This window comes from Mobula hypostoma, chromosome 16 (genome assembly GCF_963921235.1).
Source record: "Mobula hypostoma chromosome 16, sMobHyp1.1, whole genome shotgun sequence".
Lineage (NCBI taxonomy): Eukaryota > Metazoa > Chordata > Chondrichthyes > Myliobatiformes > Myliobatidae > Mobula > Mobula hypostoma.
The window spans coordinates 15108806-15133775 of NC_086112.1; the positions used below are offsets into that span (position 1 = coordinate 15108806).

General features: G+C 42.3%; 1 protein-coding gene across 1 annotated transcript in view; it reads right to left on the minus strand.

The window, feature by feature from the left end:
- pcsk1 (proprotein convertase subtilisin/kexin type 1) overlaps positions 1–14516 on the minus strand; it is a 68508-nt gene extending 53992 nt beyond the window's left edge. Inside the window, exon 1 of the mRNA XM_063069141.1 lies at positions 13735–14516. Coding sequence (XP_062925211.1) covers positions 13735–13914 — 180 coding nt within the window. The 5' untranslated portion in view covers positions 13915–14516. The remainder of the gene's footprint in view (positions 1–13734) is intronic.
- Positions 14517–24970: the final 10454 nt, after the last annotated feature.

Consider the following 24970-nt stretch of genomic DNA (forward strand, 5'->3'; position numbering starts at 1 on the left):
TTGTATCATCAGCAAATTTATAAATGGTATTTGAGCTATACCTAGCCACACAGTCATGGGTATAAAGGGAAAAGAGCAGTGGTTTAAGCACCCATCCCTGAGGCGTGCCAGTGTTGATGTCAGCGAGGAGGAGATATTATCACCAACCCGCACAGATAGTGGTCTTCGGATGACAAAGTCAAGGATCCAATTGCAGAAAGAGGTAAGAGGCCCAGGTTCTATAGCTTGTCGATCACGATTGTGGGAATGATGGTGTTAAACGCTGAGCTATAGTCAATGAACAGCACCTTGACATATGTGCAATGCAATAGTCTGAAGCACACCAACAAAATGAGTACAGGTACGAGATGTCAGAATACCATCATAGAAGCTGGATTGCTGTCCCAGTTAGGTCTATTATTTCGGTATAATTTGTCATGATATAATCATGGGTTACAACAGGGAATAAGAATGGGATTTCAGCTGTGGTTTGATTGCTCATGGTTGTAGAACGATTGGTTCCAACACAAAGGAAACTAACATTGCTATGAAATGTGTTCTGCTGCAAACTGACGGTTAATATTTAACTATTAAAATATAACCTGTTCAGACTATAAAATCCAATCAGAGCTTCCTCATTTATAGTTCATGATATTGAATGTTAATAACTGGTTTCTTTACGGCATTTGCTCCTGACAGTGGAAGTTTCTGATGTGTCTGCCTCATTAGAAATTTTATTGAATATGTTATATGACAGGAGTTCCCAAACTTTTTTATGCCTGAGACCTTAAGCAAGGGGTCCGTGAACCCCAGTCTGGGAACCCCTGCTATATGGGATCATTTGATTCCTTGAATGGCTGTAAAAATAATCAACAAGCCCAGTACCATTCATAACAAGATAATCATCTCGACTGGCATTTTATATGTGGTCTAAACAATTATTACTGATACACACTAGGCAAAATATCCTGTCTATACAAAGCATCCCAGTAACTCACAAGACCTAGATGAATACATCTTTGGAGAATCATGGAGCAGTGAGGTCATATTAGCGGTTATAATAGTGAAACTCAAGGGAATGATGGTCCATTTGTGATTTCTACAGTCCCAGGCTCAGTCTATACATGTTGGTTTCATTCAGCTTCAAACATCCTCATGGTTTTCCTTTACTTTTCTATTTTGCAACACTTTACACTTACTCCTTCAATAATTCCATATTTTATTAGTTTTCTCTAGATTCCACTGGAGTTGTTTGAATGTACTACCAGACTCACATTCCCTCATCTTCTTCACCTGCAATTTAAATAATCTGCAAATTAAATCAGCTAGAATTTTATTTTTAAATTCAGATCAATTCGAGATCTTGGAAACAGTAAGGTGTCCGACACACATCCTTGCCACTTTCTATTCACTTCAATACCTAAGATTCAGTGAATCGTTTTGTATAATGACAGGTTTTACCCTGAACACCCATTGCTGTAACTTCAAAGGTGAATTTGATACGAGTTAACTGGACATCACGTGCTCTACATTGGAAAGATTCATAATGTCATCGCATCCTCCAAATATCGACAAGGCACGGAACCAATATCCCTCTTTTGAAAACACAGTGCACATTGTCTACCTTCTCATCCACTCCATGATGCACAAATAGCGGGAGGATTCGAGTACAGGAGCAGAGAGGTACTACTGCAGTTGTACAAGGCCTTGGTGAGACCACACCTGGAGTATTGTGTGCAGTTTTGGTCCCCTAATCTGAGGAAAGACATCTTTGCCATAGAGGGAGTACAAAGAAGGTTCACCAGATTGATTCCTGGGATGACAGGACTTTCATATGAAGAAAGACTGGATGAACTGGGCTTGTACTCGTTGGAATTTAGAAGATTGAGGGGGGATCTGATTGAAACGTATAAGATCCTAAAGGGATTGGACAGGCTAGATGCAGGAAGATTGTTCCCGATGTTGGGGAAGTCCAGAACGAGGGGTCACAGTTTGAGGATAGAGGGGAAGCCTTTTAGGACCGAGATTAGGAAAAACTTCTTCACACAGAGAGTGGTGAATCTGTGGAATTCTCTGCCACAGGAAACTGTTGAGGCCAGTTCATTGGCTATGTTTAAGAGGGAGTTAGATATGGCCCTTGTGGCTACAGGGGTCAGGGGGTATGGAGGGAAGGCTGGGGCGGGGTTCTGAGTTGGATGATCAGCCATGATCATAATAAATGGCGGTGCAGGCTCAAAGGGCCGAATGGCCTACTCCTGCACCTGTTTTCTATGTTTCTATGTTTCTATGTAAATTATTGGTATAAACTTCTAGATCTACAATTGCCCAAGTTCATTTTGTTTCCTCTTTTGGATTTGTTTGAAATACAGTAGAAGCTCCACTTCTCTCCCATGCCCCGGATCAGCACAGGGAACAAAATTTCTGCCATTAATTTGCATATATATTACATGGTAATGGGAATGTGTTAATTTTTAGCTTTTTTGACTCATAGGTGTCCACATAGAGTCAAGCAACTTAAAATATACTACATAAAAGTTATAACTGCAGTTTAATGCCTTCTTCCTGGAATGAATATTGCAATTTAGCAATTATACATAAATAAACATCCATTAAAATTGCTATTTTATGTAGCAATCTGATTGATTAACTAATATCTTACAAGGAAAGAAACCTACCCTGCATTACTTGTTTGATAATTTCTGGAGTCATGCTTTTCACTGAGTTCACTCTCAATGTGCCACGAAGCAGCAGAGCAAGCTGCCCATTAGTACAACAATTAATCTAGCTTCAACAGAGTCTTCCACACCCTAGAAACAGGATGTAAACTATACTTAGCTATTCTGAGGCACATTTTTAAAGGTCTAACTTCTTCATTAATAACACTCACATTGTTAAAATACTCTGAACATTTCTTCCGGTAGTTTCCTAGCCCATAATTATTTATAGTTTGCACTTGTCATTTCTACGTACTTGTGAAGGACCTCAAATCATTCAGTAGTTTCCCTTCACCTTTCCTCCTTCAGGATTTGACTAATTTGCTTCTCACACCAATTTTATGTGCAGTTAGTGTTGGACTACTGGTCCATTTAAGCTCACACTTGTTTTGTTTTTCACGTGCTGGGAATCAGAGACAAGGCCAGTATTTACTAATCATTACCTACAAATGAAGGAACTCACATCAAAGTTGCTGGTGAACGCAGCAGGCCAGGCAGCATCTCTAGGAAGAGGTACAGTTGAAGTTTCGGGCCGAGACCCTTCGTCAGGACTAACTGAAAGAAGAACTACTAAGAGATATGAAAGTGGGAACTGGAGGGGGAGATCCAAAATGATAGGAGAAGACAGGAGGGGGAGGGATGGAGCCAAGAGCTGGACAGGTGATTGGCAAAGGGGATATGAGAGGATCATGGGACAGGGGTCCGGGGAGAAAGACAAGGGGGTGGGAACCCAGAGGATGGGCAAGGGGTATAGTCAGAGGGACAGAGGGAGAAAAAGGAGAGTAAGAGAAAGAATGTGTGTATAAAAATAAATAACGGATGGGGTACGAGGGGGAGGTGGGGCATTAACGGACGTTAGAGAAGTCAATGTTCATGCCATCAGGTTGGAGGCTACCCAGACGGAATATAAGGTGTTGTTCCTCCAACCTGAGTGTGGCTTCATCTTTACAGTAGAAGAGGCCGTGGATAGACATATCATAATGGGAATGGGATGTGGAATTAAAATGTGTGGCCACTGGGAGATCCTGCAAAATGAACCTACAAAATGCAAAATGCAAAACCTACAAATGAACGCTTCTCTAGCCCACCTCAGAAGGCAAGTACAAGGGATGGGTCTGAAGGCACATTTTGACCAGACCAGTTAGGATAGGAAATTTCTTTTCCTGAAGGACATTAATAAACTACACAATTTTTTATACCAATCCAGTGCTTTTGTGGTCAATTTAACTGCTGATTGGTTCTGCTTTTTTCTCTTAAATTTCAGATAACTAACTGAACTTAAATATCATGGGTCCTTTGGTAAGATTTGCTCTCAGATCATTGGTAGTCCACAATTTTTGGATTATTAATCTGATAATTTAACTATAACTTAATATCACCACTATACACTGGATGGTACCCTTTCAACTCAAATGAGCCTTTCTTGAGTTCTGTATAATCCACCACAGCTTCTCACTGCAACCTCACTCCTCACTCCTCCACCAGTATGAGAACACCCCATTCCAGTTATCTCTGTTACTAGTCAAACACCCATTAAAGTTGTGTACCTAAGCATTAAATTGTAGTATTAGATAGTTCTCCGTAGTATTAGACATGGATAGAAATTCAACCCAACAGAATAGAAACAGATCCTTCACCCCAGTGAGTCTGCACTGAACGTAAAGTCCTCAATTAAACTAATCCAACACTAATCCCATTTCAGTCCCATATTCCCATCAACTTCCCCCTGTACTGTGCTACTCACCTGCATTAACCTACCTACCCACACATCTTTGAGATGTGAGAGAAGACTGGAGCACATGGAGGGAAACTGGAGGTCAGAGGTTAAAGTGAAAGGTGAAATATTTAAGGGGAACACGAGGGGGAACTCCACATAGAGGGTGGTGAGAGTGTGGAACAAGCTGCCAGTGGAAATGATGGATGTGGATTCAATTTCAACATTTAAGAGAAGGTTAGGTAAGTAGTTGGGTAGGTGTGGTGTGGAGGGTAATCTCCAGGTGCAGGTCAATGGGATTAGGAGATCAATAGTACTAAATGGACTGGATGGGCCAAAGGGCCAGAGAGTCTATAGTGCTCTATAACACTAAGGAGAATGTACAAACACCATAAAGACTGTACTGGAGGTCAGGGCTGAGCTTGAAGCGCTGAGCAGTGAGGCAGTTCATCCACTAGCTGTGCCATTAACATTAATCACATATGGAAAAGTGAGGAGTTGATAGATAGACAATGGCAGGCTGCTATCAGCACGAGAGGACGTTTGTTGGTGACACAGCACAAGGTTTAAAAAGGGCTCAGGTGCTTCCGGGACTTACAATGGGCTGCATTCATATTGATCTCTTAGGCGCTCAGGAGGGGCAAGGTGTAATTGGAGTGACAGTTTTAGAGTGGCCCAGGCCTTGGCTCAAGAGGCTTATGCAAGAACAGGCTTAGGTAAGCACAGGTGGAGGTTCTATGTAAGTTTCTAGTAAGTTTAGTTTTCTGTTAGTACATAGCTAGTGTATCGAGAAGGGGTACAGAGTTAGTGGTATGGTCCTTATGTAAGAAGTGGGTTCTTTGGGAGACCTCCGGACTCCCTGATAGCTGCATCTGCATGAAGTGCATCAAGCTGCAACTCCTTAAGAGATCACGTTCTTCGGGAAAAAGAAGAGTTGATAGATTTGGAGCTACAGTGAGGTAGTCACCCCTAAGTACTAGGAGTCAGGTGCATGGGTGACTGTCAGGAGAAAGAAAGGGAATAGACAGCCAGTGCAGAGTCCCACACTGGCTGTTCCCCTCAATAATAAGTATATGTTTTGGATACTGTTATGGGGGAATAACCTACCGGGAAAAGCTACAGTGATCTGATGTCCAGCACTGAATCTGTCTCTGTTGCTCCCAAGGGAAGGGGGAGAAGAAGACTGCAGTGGTGAAAGGGGATTCCATAATTAGAGGAGCAGACAGCAGATTCTGTGGACGTGAAAGAGATGTCTGGACGGTATGTTGCCTCCCAGGTGCCAGGGTCAGGGGTGTCTCGGATCGGGTCCACAGCATTCTAAAAGGGGGGGGGTTTGAACAGCTGGAAGTTGTGATACATATTTGCGCCAGTGACATAGGTAGGAAATGGGAGGAAGTCCTGAAAAGAGAATATAGTGAGTGTCCTGTGGAGGTGTGACTTATTCTGATTGTCGAAAGTCCCTTCTGTTGTGATTGGTTAGTTTAGAAGCTGCAGCTGCTTTTCCCATTGGATAGAAGCCTGGTGTCCTGTTTCAGATATCCTGGGTGTATAAAACAGCATGCAGAAGGGGCTTGTTGTCTTCTTGCATTGTTCAAGCCGAGACCATTGGGAAGATACGCACTTTTCATTCAGTATGTTCATTGAATGTACGTGTGTTTGCTGAGTATTCAGCTTTGCAGTGTCTGTAATTCTGGGGAGCATGAATGTTTGGTCGAATATTTATTGGTTGTAAATAAATTATTAATATACCTATTCGAAGTCAGTGCACTTCCTGTCTCACTTGGCAGACCTGCGAACCTGATTCAACATTACATTTTGGTGCTGCGAGCAGGGTCTGGCTTTTTGAGCAGAAATGCGTTTCTTTAAGGGGTTATTTAAAAGAGAGGACCCTCCATTTGAGCGATGCAGAGTCCCAGGTTGGATGGATAATACCACAGGCTTTGGAAGTCTCGTTAACTTACTAATGGGTTAAGGAATGACGGTAGATTGGTCAGGCCAGTTAGGTCACACCAGGGTTGAAATGGGACATCACATTGTTTCCGTATTTCACTCACTGGGTTTTCCCAGGAGGAAAGACAGCTGGCAGTATGCTTTCCAGCTTTTGCAGCAATTATAAGGCATCACTACAGAATAATCGCTAGTTTTAAGAATGAATTGGAAGATCTCAGTCAGCGCTGTATTATTCTGAGCGAATCACTATTGATGGCTCAGAGTAGGGCTGCAAAGTTAGAAGATACAAATACACAGATAACTTGTCGGCTAATGAAAGTACAGAATTTAGAGGCGGCTCGAAGGGCCTGGTGGGAACCTTATCCTGTTAAGGTTCGAGCCATGTTGAGACAGGGCGACGGTCCTACTGTGGGGCTGGGAGATGGGGATATCTAGCTGGATGATGAATATGAAAGAGAGAGAATAGAGTGGATCCTTTGGTCTAATCCTCGAGATGATCGCCCTCTCGATCATGTGTCCCAAACAGTACAGACAAGGCCAGTGATTATGCTTTCTCTAACCTGACGTGGGGACATGGGCCTTCAGCTTCTTCCTCTCAGGAGGGGGAGGGGGAGGAGGCACAGGAATTTTCAGGGGATGGTGTAATGGACACTTCCAACACAACAGACCTCAGAGGATTCTCCATCAAAGAATTAGTGAGTTTAGGGGGATAGGTACGGACAAAAGGCTGGGGAGTCTTTGGCCACATAGTTATTGAGTATATGGGATGACGAGGTACTGGAGTGATCCTAACAGAGAGACGGGTCCAATAGGGAGCCAATCATCCCAACACATGATCAATAATGCCCTTAGAACACTGCTTGCTTCTCCTGAGCATAATGAATGACTATTCAAGAAAAAGCTGCAGTTAAACTCTTACTGAATGGAATTTAAAAGCCCAGGTGAAGTGGAGCTCAATACAGCAGGCTTCTAAAGTTCCTTGCCAGTGGGCTCTTACCACAGAAATATACCGCGATAGCGGTAGCCCACCAGAGGATATTGAATAAACTTCTAGAATGTTTGGACACATGGTGGCAGTTTTCCCAATAAAAGGGGCACTGCTGTCTTTAATAGCACCAGCTGTTGGTCATTCTATAGTACAGCGATTCAATTATTACAAGGTTTCGAGTATGTAGAAGAGGTGTGCATAGACAGTTACAGTAATTATGTAAGCGATGGGGAGTGGGGATCCTGCATATCTTGAAAAAAAATGTTTTTGGCATTGCTTAAAGCTGGAGTTCCAGAGGAGCAGGTAAATGGGGTTCCTTCCCACAACCTCTATGCAACGTGGGGGAAGATCTGTACAGAAAAGCGAAAAAGGAAGACTGTTGAGGGGGAGGGCTCTTTCTTCAATTCCTCTGCTGAAAAGGGTTCCTTTTGCCTTCTGCCAGACTCCTCGTATTCCATTCAGGGTTCCCTGCAAAGGATATCAGCTAATGTTGGCCGGGGGCTGGGTTTCAGATTTCTGGATCATTGAGATCTCTTCAATGAGAGCTATGACCTATACAAAAAGGATGGGTGACACCTAAACTCAAGGGGCACTAACATCTTTGTGGATTGATTTTCTTGAGATGTTGGGGAAATTATAATTAATTTGGCAGGGGCATGAGAACTGGAGTGACAGGGCTGAAGATGGGACAGTTGATATACAACCAGATGCAGTGTGTAATGAGACTGTCAGGAAGGACAGGGAATGATAGGGCAAAATTGTATTTGGTGGAATGAGTTTAAGTGTAACAGATGGGCCAAAATTGATAGGTGTGATGAATACCAGACTAAAGGTGCTATATTTGAATGTATGTCGTATGCGGAATAAGGTAGATGATCTTGTAGTGCAGTTAGAGATTGACAGATATAATGTTGTGGCCATTATTGAGTCGTGGCTGAAAGGAGATCAAGGTGGGATCAAGTTAGGACACATATTGTATGAAAAAGATAGGCAAGTAGGCAGAGGGGGGTTGCATGGCTCTTGTTGGTAAAAAATGAAATGAAATTCAAAGAAAGAGGTGACATACGATCAGTAGATATAGAATTCTTGTGGGTACAATTAAGAAACTGCAAGGGTAAAAAGAACCCGATGGGAGTTATATAACACCTCTGAACAGTAACCGGAATGTGGGCTACAGATTACAATGGGAGATAGAAAAGGCATTTAAAAAGGGCAATGTTTTGATAGTCATGGGGATTTCAGTGTGGAGGTAGATTGCGGAAATCTGGTTGGATTTTCCCAAGAGAGGGAATTTGTAGAATACCTATGAGATGGCTTTTTAGAGCAGCTTGTGGTCGAGGCCATTAGGGGAACTGTAATTCCAGATTGGGTGTTATGTAATAATTCAGTTTGGGAGTTTAAGGTAAAGGGGCCCTTAGGAGGCAATGATCATAATAAGACAGAATTTACCCTACAGTTTAAGAAGGAGAAGCTAAAATCAGATGCATCAGTATTGAAAGGAATTACAGTGTAAAGGGAATTATAGAGGCTTGAGAGAGGAGCTGGCCAAATTGATTGGAAGGGACACTAGCAGGGATGATGGCAGAATGAATTGGCTTGGAGTTTCTGGGAGTAATTCGGAAAAGATACATCCCAAAGATGAATAAGTCAAAGACAGCATGAAAACCAAAGAGAGAGCATAAGATATAGCAACAATTAGTGGGAAGGTAGAGGATTGGGAAGCTTTTAAAAACCAACAGAAGACAGATTAAAAAGCCATAAAGAGAGAAAAGATGAAATAAGAAAGTAAGATAGTCAACAATATAAAAGAAGACAAATTCAAATAAATAAAGAGTATAAGAAAGATGAGAATGGATATTGGATCACTAGAAAATGATGCTGGAGAGGTAGTAGTGGGGACAAAGAAATGGCAGATGAACTTAATAAGTATTTTGCATCAGTCTTCATTCTGGAAGATACTAGCAGAATGTCTGGGAAAGACGTAAGTGTCACTGCTATTATGAAGGAGAACGCGCTTGGGAAGCTGTAAAGTCTGAAAGTAGATAGGCTACACCCCAGGGTAATGAAAGAGGTAGCTGAAGAGATTGTGGAGGCATTAGTAATGACCTCTAGATTTTGGAATATTTCCAGAGGACTGGAAGATTGCAAATGTTACTCCACTCTTAAAAAAGGGACGGAGGCAGATGAAAGGAAACTATAGACCAGTTAGCCTGACTTCAGTGGTTGGAAAGATGTTGGAGTCTATTATTAAGGATGAGGTTTCAGGGTACTTGGAGGCACAAGACGCAACAGCTCAAAATCAACATGGTTTCCTTAAGCAGAAATCTTATCTGAACAAATCTGTTGGAATTCTTTGAGGAAATAGTAGGCAGGATAGGCAAAAGAGAGTCAATAGATGTTTCTTACTTGGATTTTCAGAAAGCCTTTGACAAGATGCTGCACATGAGTCTGTTTAATATAATAAGAGCCCATGGAATTACAGGAAGATACTGGCATGGATAGAAAAATTGGCTGACTGGCAGGAGGCAAAGAATGGGAATAAAGTGGACCCTTTCTGCTTGGTGTTGGGACTGCTTCTGTTCTTGTTATACATCAATGATTTGGATGAAGGAATTCATTGCTTTGTGGCCATGTTTGAGGACAATATAGGCAAAGAGGCAAGAAGTATTGAGGAAGCCGAGTGTCTGCAGAAGGATTTAGACAGGTCGGGAGAATGGGCAAGGAAGTGGCAGATGGAATATAGTGTCGGAAAGTGCGTGCTCATGCACTTTGGTGGAACAAATAAAGGCATGGACTATTTTCTAAACGAGGAGAAAATTCAAAACTCTGAGGTGCACATGGACTTGAGAGTTCTCATGCGGGATTCCCTAAAGGTGAACTGCAGTGGTAAGGAAGGCAAATGCAATGTTAGCATTCATTTTGAGAGGACGAGAATATAAACACAAGAATATAATGCTCAGGCTTTATAAGGCTTTGGTCAGACTGCACGGAGTATTGTGAGCAGTTTTGGGCCCCTTATCTAAGAAAAGTTGTGCTGGTATTGGAGAGGTTCATTGGAATAATCCTCAGGAATTAAAGGTTTAACATTTGAGGAGCGTTTGATGGCTCTTTGCCTGTGCTCACTAGAGTTTACAAGAATGAAGCGGATGTCTTTGAAACTTATTAAATATTGAAAGGCCTCAATAGAGAGGATGGTGGAGGATGTTTCCTATAGTGAGGGAGTCTAGGACCAGAGGGCACACCCTCAGTAGATCAGGCAGAGGTTGATAGATTCTTGATAGATTCAGGATGACAAAGATATGGAGAGAAGGCAGGAGAATGGGTTTGAGAGGAATAGTAAATCAGTCATGATGGATTGCCAGAGCAAACTTGAAGCACTGAATGATCTAATTCTGCTCCTATGTCTTATAGTCTTTCATTGAATGGATTGAACTGAAAGATGTAAAAAGAGACTTAGGATCAATAATCAATATAAAATATAAAATAGGATAACAGCTTTCAAAACCATCAAAACAGGAATTTAGGTTCAGAATAGCCATATACACATCCTTGTCAATTGTGCTGGTCAATAATAGACTGGTTGGAGCATCCTTTTTACATTTGCTTCATGTTGACAGGTGAGCCATAGTTCTCAACAATTGACCCACATATTGACTCACACCATTAGACCATAAAACCATACTAGCAAACCAGGTCATTTTGCCCATTTAGTCTGCTCTGCCATTTGGTCTTGGCTGATCGATTGTTCTTCTTTATGCCATTCTCCTGCCTTTTCCCTACAACCTTTGACACATTTACTAATCAAGACCTATTAACCTCTTATTTGAATATACCCAATGACCTGGCCTCTACAATTGTCTGTGGCAATGAATTCCACAGATTCACCATCCTCTAGAGAGAGAAATTCCTCCTCTTCTCTGTTCCAAAGGGAAGTCCTATAGACTGGTCCTAGATTCCTCCACTACTGGAACCATCCTCTCCATGTCCATTTCATCTAGGTCTTCCACTATTTGATAGGTTCAATGAGATTCTAACACCCCCCCCCCGTCATTCTTCTACATTCCAGTCAGTACTCCGCAAACACTCCTCATACATTAACCCTTTCACTCCCAGGATCATTTTCGCAAACCTCAGTGAAGAGTGACATCAAACAAGCCAGCATCATCGTAAAGTTATATCTCATCTCCAATTTCACGGTGGACCAAACTAACTTGCAAGACTAACAGGAACTTATTCTAGTAAAATGACCTGCACTGGAGAAGGTTGCCCCTCCCCCACCCTCATAAATCCAGCAGCAGATCAGAGATAATGTTTACATTTGCATATGTTTAAAGGCCGAGTCTCAAGTCCTTGTTAACAAATTGACTAGAAGGTATGAACCAAAGAGTAAATGGCTGGATGGACCTTACTCTCAACATCACGGGAACAATGGTCCTTCACTAACCTGTTCTGCTGTGCAGTCCCACCCTCCAACAATAAATCTCCACAACAGGACCCTAAATATTGTGTCCAGCCTTGTATGTAAAGAAGCCACCATCGAGTGAAGGGAGATGCCATTTTAAAATAAATCTCTCTTTTGAATGTCTACAACCATATTCTACTAAGAGTGAAACAAGTTACAGGTGGCCTTGTATTTGTCAATACTGTAGAGCGATGAAACATTATTACCGGACTGGATTTATCCTTTCAATACGATCAGGATTAAATATCCAACCGTACGAGTGGATCGTTCAAAATGCCAACGGACTCAAGTTGTTGAGTTATTTAATATTGTTTCCTTTCGTTTTAAGGATTTGCTATTTATTGATCAAGTTTTTATTGGTATAAAAATTCTGATATACTGAGGAACTGGAATGCTTTTGATCTCCACCAACTAGAAGTTTTTTTAAAAAACTATGGTGCGCATTATATCTATCGCCCGACAATTTAAAGAGCTGTACTTACGACAAGTAAACACTGAAGTCTTATTCGTTTAGTCTAATATATCAGTCTTCGTTCTATCAATAGTATGTACCCATCACTTCCACAGTTCGCGTCTCTCAGCTGCTGACTAATCAGCCGCGCATTCTCCGTGTTTCTTAAGTCACTCTTTTTTTAAAATCGTACCGAACAGGGTTTCTCCATCACTAGTGCTTAGTAACTTAAATGTTAAAAAAAAGCAATTCTAAATCGCATTCATTTAAATAATCCGATGGATCCCTGTTGAGAAGAATCGGATTTAGGAACACGATATACCCTGCAGCCGTACTGCCCAGCACACACCTTCAGTTAAAGTCTCCGCGCAACACCTGAAATTTCTGTGTTCCTGCACCTGTTCTCTGTTATTCTCTGTTTAAGAAAAATGTGCGCAGACCTTTTCACTATCGGTTTGGGTGACTGAAGTTAATATCAGCGCAGAAGAGGCACAAATTTCTAAAATCTCCTTGCATTAATTTAAAAACGAATGTGTGATGCAGATTATAATGCCTTTTCAGTTTTGAAGCTTTCTTCGCTCTCTGCCACCCACGTCGCTGTAGTTGATCGGTTCATTCACGCTACCCCAAACAACCAGTTAAATGATTGTGTTCTGTTACCGAAGTATGCTGGAAACTGATTACATTATTATGAACACAACGCACGAGCGGGTCAATATGTATCCTATTTTAAATGGATTAAAATCGGAAATATTCATGATATCAATGCTTAAGGATAGACCAAAATACGTTTGCGCACATGCAAACTTAAGTAGAGCACCCGACTGTATTGTCACGCAGTAGAGCAACCTAATTATTGAGATACAGATCATAAACACAAGAGATTCTGCAAATGCTGGAAATCGGAAGTAACACACACAAACACACAAAATGCTGGAGGAAATCAGCAGGTCAGGTAGCATTATGAAAATAAATAGAGTCGACTTCTCTGGTCGGACCCGTTCACCAGGACTTCATCAGATTCCACAGGTGCTGGAATTTAAGTCTAGTTTGCCTCCATAGATGCTGCTCGGCTGGCTGACTTCCTCCAACTTTTTTTTCCCCTCAAAATTACAACTGTGTTTGTCTCTTAATATATCTACCTGCGACCAACGCCTGGAACAGTCACTTGTTGAGAGTGAGACTTCACGCCGTAGGGAAATTAAAAAGTAAAAAGCAAACGACGGATGATTAAGCGTAGATGTCCCAGAGAACTCTATACTGTTGCGCCCTTCCCTGTTGCTTCCGCTCTACATTTATTAAAGGTGCACATAATGTCATAATGTTGGTTATCCCCACTAATACATTTTGAAAGGAATTCTATCGTTTCCTGGCTGAGAGTGTGATCATGTAGTAAACCAACCCCACACGCGAATCGGCGCATTTAAGGAATTAGATTTCTCAGTATAAGTGTTAGTATAACGAAAGAATACGCACCTGGCCCACAAAATCATATTCTAATTCTTCAGCGATAGCTCTCGCCACCTCGGGTCCTCCGATCACTTCCACTGCCCATTCATTAACATATTGTCTGTCTGCATTGGCTATGTCCGTGATGGTAAACACCACCAACACCAGGAAAGATGCAAATCTCTGCCAGAGACATGCCCGTTTCATTGCTGTGTTGATACCGTACGACAGAGGGGCTTGGAGAAACAGAACGCCGTAGGGTGGTGGCTAGAACTGCGGGGACTTCAGGCTGGTCCTGTAGTAGGTGCGAAGACGGTAAGCTGCGTTTTCAATGGGCTGGATGCTGTCAGGCGAAATGAAAGCGGTACCTCCGAGCATGAATAGAAAACAGTGTCTACGCACCAAATGTTACGCAGGGCATCGTCCTGACGTCAAATCGCTGTACCTTCCACAGCAATATCGATCAAATGTTCGCAAGGGGGAACTGCTAAAAGCGGTCGGAGGAATTCATTTTAGCAAGTGTCGTGACGCATCGCCAACGGGAACTGTCCACTGCTGAAATTAGAGCCCGGTAGCCTCACATCCCGGCAGGGTACGGTTAGCAGACCGACATCACCCATAAAACACCAGCTCGGTTACTGTAAGAAATGTAGTTCCCAACAAATTTCGGGAAGATATGCCTTTGAGGAGTAAGTACACTGCAAATAAAATACTGTAAAAAAAATCATGTCAAGAGAAAGAGCGCTTCCGGAAAACGATGCCACAATTGTTTTTTCTGGTTCTGGTTCAGCGTTTACAGCTCTTCGCCTGCCTAGAATGGCCAGACAAGGGATCGACATCGAACGATCTTCGGGCCTCGCTATAAACTGGATATCGTTACCCACCAGATAATTGGAATGAACACAGACACCACACTGCATTGTGTTTTACTAAAAACGGGGTGGTGGGGAGTGGGGGGAGAGAGTTCGAATGATGAACAGCCAGGGTGATTTAAGCGTCCGGCTCAGTTGTATGGTTGCACAGATTAAGAGATGTAACAGTGAACGCGGAGACGCGGGATAACAGACGCTGGAGTCTGGAGCAACAAACGCTCTGTTTGGAGGAGGAACTCGGGGTCGAGCAGCCTGATGCAAGGGACTCGTCCCCGAAACGTCGACAGTTCCTCCCGCCGCCCGCTGCTGCTGGAGCCGCTGAGTTCCTCCAGCAGTCTGCTAGTTGTTTTGGTGAATCCAGCCGAGACAATCACAGGCAGTTTCGCGAATTAAACCCTCCGTGGCCTTTATTTGCGCGAAAAAGAAACTTGCAGTCAATTGGCACTAAACAAACCGTACGATAGTCTTCAAAAGTTTATTTCCGAGGTTGTAACTTAGACAAGACACCAATGTGATACCCATTTCTGTTGCACCGTTCCTTCATATTGATAAACCCGCATCTGCCATCGTAAAGTTTAAACCGGGTTTTATTTTAATTATACAAACGTTTGTAAGTTTAAGATATATCCACCCGGCTCATACTTAAAATGTATCTTTGCGACATTTAGAAAGTTAAATGCTAATAAACCATATGTAACCACACTTCTAACAAAAATATATAATGTGATTTTGTTAACAAGTTTAAAAATTAGCTATGACGGAATGGCGGAGCAGACTCGATTGGCCAAGTGTCCTAATTCTGATTCTATGTTTTAGAGTTTTATGATCTTATGATCTGATCTAAAATATTGTTCTGATTTAAAGTACTTTTAGCATTTTCCCTTTAAAAAAAACCGTTTCCCAGCAGATTTTATTTCCATTGTCATTGTTTTCTTCGGAAATGTATTATAGATTTCCACTTGAGCCTCAATAAAGTTTAATCCAAACGAATCACATGTCCAATTGACTTATACAAAACCCAGATCATTGTTTAATCAAATAGCTGAGGGAGATTTACTTTACTACAGAACTACTCTTTTTAATCTAACATTTGATCCCACAAAGCCAAGCAGGCAATTCCTTCCTAACCTGATACAGTATCACTTTGTTCCATAACTTGTAATGTATAACTTGAAACAGAAACGAAACCTCTTGGAAACACTCAGCACATCAGGCAGTATCTGCAGAAAGACAATCTGTCAGATTCAAGACTCTTCCTTAAATTTGCGGTACATTTTTCCCCACAGGTATTTTAAGGATATCTTCTAACTTTTAGGTTCCATGAGATTTTTCAATTTGATTAATGTATCTTAATTCCTCTAAAGAGTAAAATTCAGTTTTTTAACTTATCTTGGAAACTAATATAATAATAATCATAATTATGTGCCGTGCTGTGGTGGTGGTGGCATCCGTTAGTCTTGTGAGACCATGGATCTGCACCTAGAAAGTTCCAGGGCGCAGGCCTGGGCAAGGTTGTATGGAAGACCAGCAGTTGCCCATGCTGCAAGTCTCTCCTCTCCATGCCACCGATGCTGTCCAAGGGAAGGGCAAGGGCCGATACAGCTTGGCATCAGTGTCATCGCAGGAGTTGCCAGAACGAGATTGAAGGCAACGTCGGACCGCCTTAGGGACTCCAGCTCCAGATTTGACCTCAGGGTTGACTCCCGAAGCCTTTCCCATGAGTGGGTGTGGCCGCAAGGCAGCAGAGGTTGGAAATCAGAGTTTTCCCTCTCTTAGATGGACTGCCTTCCCAGGCTGACGAGCTCCATCAACCCAAACTGCCGTGTTGTATGACACAGGTCATCATGCTCTTATCCGTGATCATGATTGTTCTTGGCAAATTTTACAGAAATGGTTTGCCATTGCCTTCTTTTGGGTAGTGTCTTCTTTTGGGTGACTCCAACCATTATCAATCCTGTTTAGAGATTGTCTACTTGGCCACCTATTCCTGTGGCTTCATGTGACCCTGATCAGTGGGAAGGGGGGAGGTGCTACACATTGCCCAAGGTGACCTGTAGGCTAGCGGAGGGAATGAGTGCCTTACACTTACTTTGGTGGAGACGAATCTCCACCCTGCCACCCCATAAATGTATAATACAATAAACAATGGTTTAAACAGGACAGTAACCTAGTGGTTCTTTTTTGCACACTTTCCAAACTTCAAGTTCATGCACCATGCCAGGAGACCAGAGATGGGGTCTTCTGAATGAGAATCAGAATCAGGTTTATTATCACCAATTTCTGACGTGAAATTTGTTAACTTAGCAGCAGCAGTTCAATGCAATACATAATCTAGCAGCGAGAGAAAAAAATAATAAATAAACAAGTAAATCAATTACATGTATTGAATAGATTTTTAAAAATGTGCCAAAACAGAAACACTGTAATACTAAAAAAAAGTGAGGTAGTGTCCAAAGCTTCAATGTCCATTTAGGAATCAGATGGCAGAGGGGAAGAAGCTGTTCCTGAATCGCTGAGTGTGTGCCTTCAGGCTTCTGTACCTCCAACCTGATGGTAATAGTGAGAAAAGGGCATGCCCTGGGTGCTGGATGTCCTTAATAATGGACGCTGCCTTTCTGAGACACTGCTCCCTAAAGATGTCCTGGGTACTTTGTAGGCTAGTGCCCAAGATGGAGCTGACTAGATTTACAACCATCTGCAGCTTTTTTCAGTCCTGTGCAGTAGGCCCTCCATACCAGACAGTGATGCAGCCTGTCAGAATGCTCTCCACCGTACAACTATAGAGGTTTTTGAGTGTATTTGTTGACATGGCAAATCTCTTCAAACTCCCAATGAAGTATAACTGCTGTCTTGCCTTCTTTATGATTACATCAATATGTTGGGACCAGGTTAGATCCTCAGAGATCTTGACATCAGGAACTTGAAACTGCTCACTCTCTCCACTTCTGATCCCTCTATGAGGACTGGTTTGTGTTCCTTTGTCTTACCCTTCCTGAAGTCCACAATCAGCTCTTTCATCTTACTGACATTGAGTGCCAGGTTGTTGCTGTGGCACCATTTCACAAGTTGGCATATCTCACTCCTGTACGCCCTCTCGTCACCACCTGATATTCTACCAACAATGGTTGTATCATCAGCAAATTTGTAGATGGTATTTGAGCTATGCCTAGCCCCAGAGTCGTGTTTATACAGAGAGTAGAGCAGTGGGCTAAGCACACCCCCCTGGGGTACGCCAGTGTTAATTGTCAGCGAGGAGGATACGTTATCGCCAATCTGCACAGACTGTGGTTTTCCAGTTAGGAAGTTGAGGATCCAATTGCAGAGGGAGGAACAGAGGCCCAGGTTCTGTAACTTCTCAATCAAGATTGTGGAAATGATGGTATTAAATGCTGAGCTACAGTCGATGAACGGCATCCTGACGTAGGTGTTTATCTAGGTGGTCTAAAGCTGTGTGGAAAGCCATTGAGATTGTGTCTGCCGTTGACCTATTGTGGTGATAGGCAATTGCAGTGGTCCAGGTCCTTGCTGAGGCAGGAGTTCAGTCTAGTCATAATCAACCTTTTAAAGCATTTCATCACTGTCGATGTGAGTGCTACCAGGCGATAGTCATTAAGGCAACCCACATTATTCTTCTTAGGCACTGGTACAATTGTTGCCTTTTGAAGCAAGTAGGAACTTCTGCCCGTAGCAGTAAGATGTTGAAAATGTCCTTGAATACTCCTGCGAGTTGGTTGGCACAGATTTTCAGAGCTTTACCAGGTACTCCATTGGGACCTTCCACCTTACGAGGGTTCACTCTCTTTAAAGACAGCCTAACACCGGCCTCTGCGACAGAGATCACAGGGTCATCAGGTGCAGCAGGGATCTTCACAGCTGTAGCTGTGTTCTCCCTGTCAAAGTGTGGATAGAAGGCGTTGAGTTCATCTGGTAGTGAAGCTTTGCTGCCATTCATACTATTGGGTTTCACTGTGTAGGAAGTAATGTCTTGCAGACCCTGCCAAAGTTGCCATGCATCTGATATCGCCTCCAACCTTGTTCAAAATTGCCTCTTCGCCCTTGAAATAGCCCTCCGCAAATCATACCTGGCTTTCTGGTACAGGCCTGGGTTGCCAGACTTGAACGCCACAGATCTAGCTTTCAGTAGATGATGTACCTCCTGATTCTCCCTTCCTTTCCAGTCCTGATGACAGGTCTCAGCCTGAAATGTTGACTCTTTATCCCCCATAGATGCTGCCTGATCTGCTGAGTTTGTCCAGTATTTTCTGTGCGTTACTGTTGATGAGAGACAGATCTACAATGAACAACACAGCAGTGCTTGCTTTATCTATTATTTATTCATCATTTCCATTTTATTTTGGCATTATAAATACAGTTGTTATTTTTTAGAAAAAATGCCTAGGCTGCAATATGTTTTGTAGGAGCAAATGGAATGATTACTCGGAGATGATGTTTGAAGAACAGGCAGTGAGAAGTGACTTGATAGAGGTGTATGAGATAATAATAGGCATGGATTGAGTGGACATCCAGTGACTGTTTCCTAATACTAGTATGTTTGCTGCCCTTTGGAAGCAGCTGGGATCCTCAGACCACAATCTACTGAGGCCGACCATGTCTTTGAACACTCCAGCCAATTGGTTGCCATAGATTTTCAGTACGTGGACTGGTATACTATCAGTGTCTGATGCCTTGCGAGAGTTTACCCCCTTGAAGGACGTTCTGACATCAGCCTCAGAGACAAAGATGACAGGGTGGCTAGATGCCATGGGGATTTGCACGTGTAGTGCAAAAAAATCATTGAGCTCATCAGGGAGTGAAACTTCACTGCCATTTATGCTGTTACGTTTCACCTTGTAGGAAGTAATGACATCCAAATCCTGCCACAGGTGTTGGGCATGGATCACGTCTCTAACTTCATGCAGAATTGCCTTATCACTCTCAAGATGGCCGTTCTTAGATTGTGTTTGGACTTACAGGGTTCTAGATTGATGCTCTTGAATGCCACAGATCTAGCCCTCAGCAATCTGCAAATCTTCCGGTTCATCCAGGGCTTCTGGTTTGGATGAACTTGGCATGTTCTTGAAGGCACACCCTACTCCAGGTAGGTCTTGATGAAATCTGTAACGACCATTCAAATCTGAAGATAAATCCCTGACGATGGTCCAGCCCACTCATTCAAATCAGCGTCTTGATTGCCCATGCAATGGATAAAACAATCTTTATTTGATGGAAAGATAATGTTCCCAGCTTTACCATTTGTTATTTTAAATGCTTCTGAATGTTCTTCGCTATTGCAATATTCACGAGATATTAAAAGTCAATGAACAATGACTATTATATTTTTTAAAAATCTAAAATGATAGAAAACAATAATAAGACATTTAAAATACTTAAAAGCCATAGAACAAGCATAGAGAAGGAAATCTAAAAATACTTTTTAAAAATCCTTATCCATCTTCCTTGGAGCTGAAAATCTTCATCCAAATGCATAACTGCAGGAGTCCAGGGGAATTCAGCAGGCTCATGTTTTGTTGCAGAAGTCCGTGCAAAATCCAGCCCTCAAAGCACATCTGTAAGTTCACAACCCTCACACTTGTGGATGAAGATCAGAATATTAGATTGGAGTAAAGCCGATTTTGAAACATTTAAAATGTAGTTCACCAGACGACAGCGAAGAATATGTTCTGCTAGAAGGAAAGAGCAGACCAAAGTTTCATAAGATTTCATGCATAATGAAATAAAGACAGAAAAGAATAGTCGAGGATAAGGAAGAGGCATACATTAAGCATTAAATAAGCTATTAAAACCTAAAGAGGATAAAACTGCTGGTCTATATGTATTATTTCCATTCATTTTAAGAGATTCTAAAGAAGATGTACCTGACGGAGTATTATATATGATCAATAATTCATTAGAACAAGGTGTACTGTCAGAAAACTGGCTGACAGCTCATGTAATACCTACATTTAAGAAGGGCAATAAAAGATGTTCAAGGACCCATCAGTGGCAGGAAATACAATGGAATCCATGTTAAAGGAAAGTATGAAAGGCTGGAAGTGAAAAATAAAAAAAAGTAATCCATCATCAATCCACAAGATCCACAGGACATCCTGGTGTGAATGTACACCATTATTACAATGTAATGCATTCAACATTTCAGATCTCCTAACTAAACATAGCTTCCGCTCATTGATAGATGAGGCTCCATAGGACAAATCATCAAAGACCATTAAGTATGGACAATAACCAGTAGCTTAGCTAATCTGGTCTACATCCCAATAATGGGTAATAAATACAAATCAAGAGTTAGTGTATATGTGTAGTATTGGTTTATCCCTCTGGTCCAGATGAATTGAATTTTCAGCATAGTAAACTTGCCTTATAATAACTCCTGTCAGAATGTTAGGAAACCTTTAGTCTCTTAATTTATGAGTTGTCAAATCCTCACATTGCCCGCTGGCAATTTTGTACTTGGAAAATAAATTTATGCCCAATAGTTCTTAAATTATAATAAAAGATTAAAGTTTAGCTTTATTTGTCACATGAACATCAAAACATCGAGCCAGACAGCAAAACGCTTCATTCGCATCAATGACCAGCACATTCCAAGGATACGTTGGGGTCAGTCCACAAGTGCTGCAACAGTTCTGCAACCAACACACTATGCCCACGATCTTACGGTGCCGTTTGGGTAGAATAACCCCCTTATCCAAAGAACTATTCTAGTAAATCTCTTCCGGATTGCCTATTTCTTAACTAAGGTGACCAAAGTGTGTTGCCTCATCAACTCTCCTTCCAATTCTAACAGTCATTATCATCGCCAACATCTTGTGCCATGTCATATGATGTGGGTGATCATGGTCCCATGACCATAATTGTTCTTGGCAAATTTTTCTACAGAAGTGGTTGCCCATTGCCTTCTTCTAGGCAGTACCTTTACAAAACGTGTGACCCCAGCCATTATCAATACTCTTCAGAGGCTGTCTGCCTGGCGTCAGTCGTTGCATAACCAGGACTTGTGATATGAACTGGCTGCTCATGCGGCCGTCCACCACCTGGCTTCAGGTGACCCTGACTGGGGAGGTGGGGTGGGGGCTAAGCAGGTGCTACGCCTTGCCCAAGGGTGACCTGCAGGCTAGTGGAGGGAAGGAGCACCTTACACCTCCTTTGGTAGAGAGGTACCTCCACCCCACCACCCAAATTCTAACAGCACTCTTCCCTATTTCTAAACTTCAACCCCTTTAAAACGTGGAAGGAGACTGGAGCACCCAGAAAACCCATTTGATCACGGGAAGAACGTACAAGACTCCTGACAGACAGGGGTGGGAACTGAACCCAGGTCACTGACATTGGAAATCCTATATGCTAACTGCTTGGCCACTGTACGATAAGTAGTGAGTAAACACAGATGAACCATGTACTGCACGAGTCTGTGGTGGCCAGTGCGATCACGTTTGCTGTTGTGTGCTGGGGCAGCAGGCTGAGGGTAGTAGACACCAACAGAATCAACAAACTCATTCGTAAGGCCAGTGATGTTGTGGGGATGGAACTGGACTCTCTGACGGTGGTGTCTGAAAAGAGGATGCTGTCTAAGTTGCATGCCATCTTGGACAATGTCTCCCATCCACTACATAATGTACTGGTTGGGCACAGGAGTACATTCAGCCAGAGACTCATTCCACCGAGATGCAACACAGAGCGTCATAGGAAGTCATTCCTGCCTGTGGCCATCAAACTTTACAACTCCTCCCTTGGAGGGTCAGATACCCTGAGGCAATAGGCTGGTCCTGGACTTATTTCTATCTGGTATAATTTACATATTATTTTTAATTATTTATGGTTTTATATTGTTATATTTATAGTCTATTTTTGGTTGGTGCAACTGTAATGAAACCCAATTTCCCTTGGAATCAATAAAGTATGACTATGACTATGAGTATATGGTTATTTCCATTACCATTGCTAATTAACTTCTCAAGTGCTTTAGGTTCCATTTATGTCATGGGACATCTGCCTCCACACAATTTACTCCTGAATCAACCACGTTACTAAATCTGACATTGAGCAATGTAGATCCCTGACAGGCTTTCACCTGCCTAAATCTCCCACTGCTGGAAGGAAGTTACACAACTTCAGCTGAATATTGAAGTTTTAAAAACCACTGATGCTGAAAATCAGTAACAAATGCAAACTACGTACGTCAGAGACAAAAGGTCAGGCAGTGTAGATGGAGAGAGAAACCAAATCTACATTTCAGTTCATAAAGAGTGAAATGCTGCCTGAAGTGGGGTTTTTTTTGGCATTTAGGAATTTTATTTTGTTGTTTCTGCTGAATATTAACTCGAGGCATCTCTTTCTATGAGGAACCGGTTTAAGAAATATAAGACCGTAAGGCATAGGAGCAGAATTAGGTCATTCGGCCCATCCAGTCTGCTCTGCCATTCCATCAAGGCTGATTTATCATCCCTCTCAGCCCCATTTCTTCCCATAGCCTTTGACGTCCTGATTAATCAAGAACCTATCAACCTCCACCTTTAATATACAAATATGTTAAAAAGCTTACATTCCGAATGTTAAAAGCTTGAACAGATTAGCTATAGCAAAGTTACTTCCCATAGTAAGGGAGTCTAGGACAAGGGGGCACAACTTCAGGATTGAAGGACGTTCATTTAGAACTGAGACGTGGAGAAATTACTTTGGTCAGAGGGTGGAAAATCTGTGGAATTTGTTACCACGAGTGGCTGTGCAGGCCAAGTCATTGGGTGTATTTAAGACAGAGATGGATAGGTTCTTGATTAGCCAGGGCATCAAAGTGTATGGGGAGAAGGCAGGGGAGTGGGGATGATTGGAGAATTGGATCAGCCCATGATTGAATGGTGGAGCAGGCTCAATGGGCCGAATGGCCTACTGCTGCTCCTATATCTTACAGTCTTATACCCAATGACTTCACCTGCACAGCGTCAGTGGCAATGGATTCCATAGATTCTCCACCCTCCAGCTAAAGAATTTTTTCCTCATCTCTGTTCTAAATGGATGTCCCTCAATTCTGAGGATGTGCCCTTTTGTCCTAGACTCCACCACCATAGGAAACATCTTTTCCACATTCACTCTATCCAGACTTTCTGATTTTCATTACTTTGCCTATAGTGTTTCTCCTTTCTCTATGAAAATGAAAACCCTCTCACTTTACCACGTTAAATTCCATCTGTCATGCCTCTCCAAGTTTCACTATCCTTGTCCTCCTGTAGTCCATGAGATCTTGCGAATGGACTTGTTCATTAATCAAAGGAATAGTTATCTGCTAAATAGTCCAGAATAGACAGAAATATTCAAACATAGGGATTTTCTGCATATGGTATGCATTAACATGACAGACGAGGTCAAGGTGTGGCGCGTGACCAAGTGGTTAGGGTTTTGAACTAGCGACCTGAAGGTCGTGGGTTTGAGCCTTGGCCCAGGCAGCGTGTATGTCCTTGAGCAAGGCAGTTAACCACACAATGCTCCAATCTTCCCAGCTGAGAATGGGTACCAGTAAAAATGCTGGGGGTTAACCTCACGATAGACTGGCGTCCTATCCGAGGGGGGTGTCTCATACTCTCAGTCGCTTCATGCCACGGAAACCAGCATAAGCACAAGGCTCGTGACAGACTTTAATCTTAATCTATTCTAAATGGACGTCCCTCAGTTCTGAGGCTGTACCCTCTGGTGCTAGGAAACATCGTCTCCACATCCATTTTATCTTCACTTAAAGTTCCTTTCTCACTATGCCAAAAACTATTTTAAAATAAGTAGATTATCATTTACACTGAAGAAGAATTTCAAATGAAAACATACTGCCTTTTCTGGAGATTTAGATCTACACTCAGTGGCCATTTTATTAGGTACCTCCTGTACGCCCTGTACCTAATAAAGTGGCCAGTGAGTGTATGTTCATGGTCTTCTGCTGCTGTAGCCCACCCACTTCGAGGTTTGATGTGTTTTACATTCAGAGATGCTCTTCTGCACACATGGTTATTTGAGTTATTGTTATCTTCCTGTCAGCTTGAACCAGTCTGGCCATTCTCCTCTGACCTCTCTCACTAACAAGGCATTTTCACTCACAGAACCACCACTCACTGAATGCTATTTTTTTGTTTTTCATACCATTCTTTGTAAACGCTAGAGTCTGCTGTGCATGAAAATCTCAGGAGATGAGCAGTATCTGAGATATTCAAACCACCCCAATTGGCACCAACTTAGATTACATTTCTTCCCCATTCTGATGCCTGGTCTGAATAACAACTGAAACTCTTGACGATGTCTGTATGCTTTTATGTATTGAGTTGCTGAGGCTTGATTGGCTGATTAGATATTTACATTAATGAGCGGATGTAAGGGAGTACCTAATAAATTGG